Raw genomic sequence first — 4,320 nt, forward strand, 5'->3', positions numbered from 1 at the left:
AGATTTTATTCAAGACTGTTGCAGTAGAGGTCAAGACTATTGCAATAGAGGGGAGAGATTAAGCTCAACTGCAAATACAATGAGGAGAAGTTGGGATTTATAGCCAATGAAAAGAGGGAGAGGGTCAGTGGATAGAGAATTACTAAAGGGAGAATGCAAGGATAGGGGGATTCTTGCTAAATTGGCTTAACAGGATTCTTGCTAAAGACAAGCCAAGAACTTTGATACAAGGAGTTAGATGTCTAGGGTGGGGGTTGAGAAATTTGATCAGATATCAAGGGTAGGGGCTTCTTGCTAAACTGATTTAGCAGGATTCTTGCTAAAACTGAGTTTATCCAGGAAAAATGTGTAAGGTCGAGGTTGACACCTAGTTGAGAAGAGGGCTCAGAAGGGCCTAACTAAAATCTCGTCAAGAAGGGAGTCTCTGTCAAGTCAGAAAAATTATTTGGGTTCAAATCCTTGATTTGCCACTTATTAACTTTGTGATTTTGCAAATGTGGGAAAGTCATTAACTGCTCTAAGCTTCAGTTTCTCCTATGTAAAATGGAGATAATCATAACTACTCTACAGAGCCCACAGAGACACCACAAGAATCAAAATCAAGATGAAATGTTGCAGGTGAAGCTTTTAGTAAATTATAAAGCTTTGCATACATGTAAAGAAGTTATTCCTGCAGGATAGAAAATAAGCCATGGTCAAATGACCATAGCCTTTCCATCTCCCTCTAGTCAGAGTAAGGACATAGGAGTGTGATGGCTCTTCTTGTCAACCTAGGGATTTACAACAAGAAAGGAAAATCACCAGGATAAAGAGTTTCCACACAATGAAAAGGGAGACTCTAGCACAGTTTTTCTGAGTAGTCGTTATGATCTGGATACTTGCAAGAGCCTTATAACAATATATGATAAATGATATTGCCACCTCATGACTGCATACTCCTAATCCTAACATATCTTCTCCTAAGGTAGAGCTAGCAGAGGGTAGTCCCCATCATGGGCCAGAGCAACCACACCGCTGTGAAGGAATTTGTCTTCCTGGAACTCACTCGCTTCCGGGAGCTAGAGTTTTGCTTGTTTGTGGTCTTCCTTGCTGTGTATGTAACAACTGTGCTGGGTAACACACTCATTGTGCTGACCATCACCTGTGAGTCCCACCTCCACACTCCCATGTACTTTCTCCTGAGGAACAAATCAGTCCTGGACATTGTTTTTTCAGCTGTCACCGTTCCCAAGTTCCTGGTGGATCTTTTATCAGAGAGGAAAACCATCTCTTACCATGGCTGCATGGTACAGATCTTCTTCTTCCACTTTGCTGGTGGGGCAGATATTTTTTTCCTCTCTGTGATGGCCTATGACAGATACCTTGCAATTGCCAAACCTCTGCATTATGTGACCATTATGAGGAGATCTATGTGGGTGGGTTTGGTGGTCGCCTCTTGGGTGGGTGGTGGTTTGCACTCAATTGTCCAGATAATTCTCTTACTTCCACTCCCCTTCTGTGGTCCCAATGTCCTAGATGCCTTCTACTGTGATGTGCCCCAAGTGGTTAAACTGGCCTGCACTGACACCTTTGCTCTGGAACTCCTTATGATCTCTAACAATGGGCTGGTGACACTCCTGTGGTTCCTCGGGCTCCTGGGGTCCTACACTATTATTCTGGTGATGCTGAGATCTCACTCTGGGGAGGGCCGGCACAAGGCCCTCACCACCTGCACCTCCCACATCCTGGTGGTGACTCTTCACTTTGTGCCTTGCATTTACATCTACTGCCGGCCCTTCACTACACTGCCCATGGACATAGCTGTGTCTATCAATAACACGGTCATCACCCCCATGGTGAACCCCATCATCTACACTCTGAGGAGCCAAGAGATGAAATCAGCCATGAAGAGACTTCAGAGAAGGATTGGGTTTTCTGAGAGCAGTAAACTGGGGTGAGCAGTCAGATTGAGATGGAAATCTAACTCTGATTAATTTCTCAAACCACTATCCTGGGAGTAAGAGACAGCTATCTCTTTTCTCCACGGTCATTTCTCTACATCCTCATAGACGCTTAACTCTATTAGAGGGAATATAGAAACAAAAAGAAGAGATGAGGTTGAACAACATGAGATATTGGGCTTGCAGACTGGGGAGAGGAATGAGGTATAAGACTAAAATCAATAACCTAATGCTATTTTGTTGTAATCTGTGACTCTCATGCCAACATACTTTACCTCACTTTTACCACCTGTAATATGGAAATAACATTGTCTCCTCACAAGGTTGCCAAGAGAGTGAAGAATTACAAATGTTGAGAGGATGATAGCTGCAAAAATTAGCATTGCTCCTGGAATTAATCAGGCATACAAACGATTTCCCTGTTATAATATTCCTAAATGTGCATATATACAGAATATGGATGTATTTCTTTCTCACATGCTTTCTCTAGTGTCTCTGAGATTTCTCTGCCTTCTCTGATTATTCCCAGTTGATTATTAAAATCACTTCTTGATTTAATATTTTGAGTACAGAATCTTCAACATATTTCAATATATTTCACCATTCTCAGATCCATTCTACTGATTTTCTCACTCAAATTAATCTCAAAAGTACTTGTACAAATTGGGGCTATATCTGCACAAAATCCACAAAGATAATTTATTTTTTGTTAACTTAAACTTCTTTATTCCCTCTATCTTCTCTCCACTTCACTCCCAGGGCTTTTATAGCTGGAGCAAAACTATAGTTTTGTCTATATATGCACAGACAATTCAAGATAAATCACTGGTAAAAAAAAATACCTTTTCACACACTCAAGATCCATTTTTTGTAGCAGGAGAGAAAAGAAACACATTGTAGGCAGGGCCATTTAGGAATAGCCACTGGGTCTTCTTTGTAATCCACCTCTCTCCAAAGAGGACGATTCTAAAAATGTAATTATGTAGAGAGACAATAAATCTCCCTTCTCTCTTTATTCCTGCTTCAAATTCTACCCTTCAGCCTCCAAAAGTCATTAAAAAATTGGCCAAGAGGAATAAGAAATCTCAGGAAACTTCAACATATAGACCATTCTTTTGAAGTTGTTATGATGCATTAATACTTGCAAAATGGTCCTAGTAGATGACATACATTTGTGATTTTCTCTGAGTCCTACAAGACAGAGACATTGGGCCAAGACTCTTAACCACATGGCAGTGCTTCTCAAACTTTTTAAAATTATTGCCCCCCCCAAGGAGCTTTATTAGGTATTTTGACTAATTGCTTTCCCACAAGAAAATGTAATACCAAAGACATACTGTATATCTTTTTACACACCAAAGATCTTTGAAGGACCACACATCATTGCAATATCTAAGATTTTTTGGCTACCAATAACCAATTTTTGCCCTCTTGGTCACATTGCCCACACTGAGAATGAATGATAACATGGCATTAGATATTTCTATTAACATGTTTCCCCGAAATTCAAAGAATCACAGAATAAATAGCATATGTCTTCTGGGGCCTTGCAAGAATTTGGAAAGCATAGAAATGTGGGCATCTTTGTTTGTCTGTGTCTGTAAGTGCATGCATATGTATGTGTGCACATATGCGTGGATTTGTGTCCAATAATGACTTGGAAAATATTTAATAACTCCCACTGGAACTCCAACACTGTCATAAGAATGTCCATTCTATTTCCACACTCAGATATAATAAAATTCCCTTTGCTAATTCTCATATTAGGCTTGAGCCTAAGGGACTACTGTATGTGATAGGGATGCTTTGGGACCAGATGAAGAGCCATGATGATGTAACTCCCTGAGTCTGCCCTTTCCAATGTGAAGTTTTAAGAGAAGATACCGAAGTCTAATGTAACTAACCTGCAGAAGGACTTCAACTTCTAACATGATATTTCCCCAGAACCATACACACTGAGGCCCAGCTATCCAGTCTCAGATGGCATAAATTCCAGCTTGGATACTGAAGGATTTGGGTAAGAATATTGAACTGTCAGAGTGTGAGACATTGTGGATTATACATGGATAGGATGTGCATGAAAATGTACCTAGTGTATAAGATATTGCAAAAATAGCTGAAAATTTTAGTAACGGAAAACAAAGAAGTAGATTTTAAATACTGGAAAAGGACGAATGTCTCCTTAAGAAGAAGGAGCCACAGAGATGGAGTCAGCATGGTAAAAGAGAAAGCAGCTCGTATTTGATGGAACAATTGAGTTGCATATAAGGAGCAGATTTTATTCTAGCTTAGGGTTTGTCCATGGGATCATGGAGCCTCTTTCCACAACATTGGTGCTTCCTTAAAAAACATAATCTTAACCTCAAATTATCTTAAAAAC

General features: G+C 40.1%; 1 protein-coding gene across 1 annotated transcript; it reads left to right on the top strand.

Annotated features, from left to right (window-relative positions):
• The first annotated feature begins 992 nt into the window (after positions 1-992).
• LOC138916866 (olfactory receptor 4D6-like) lies at positions 993-1,937 on the top strand. Its single transcript, XM_070230470.1, has one exon. The coding sequence runs from the start codon at positions 993-995 to the stop codon at positions 1,935-1,937; it is 945 nt and encodes a 314-aa protein (XP_070086571.1).
• The last annotated feature ends 2,383 nt before the right edge of the window (positions 1,938-4,320 follow it).

The sequence above is a fragment of the Equus caballus genome, chromosome 12 (genome assembly GCF_041296265.1).
Source record: "Equus caballus isolate H_3958 breed thoroughbred chromosome 12, TB-T2T, whole genome shotgun sequence".
Taxonomy (NCBI): domain Eukaryota; kingdom Metazoa; phylum Chordata; class Mammalia; order Perissodactyla; family Equidae; genus Equus; species Equus caballus.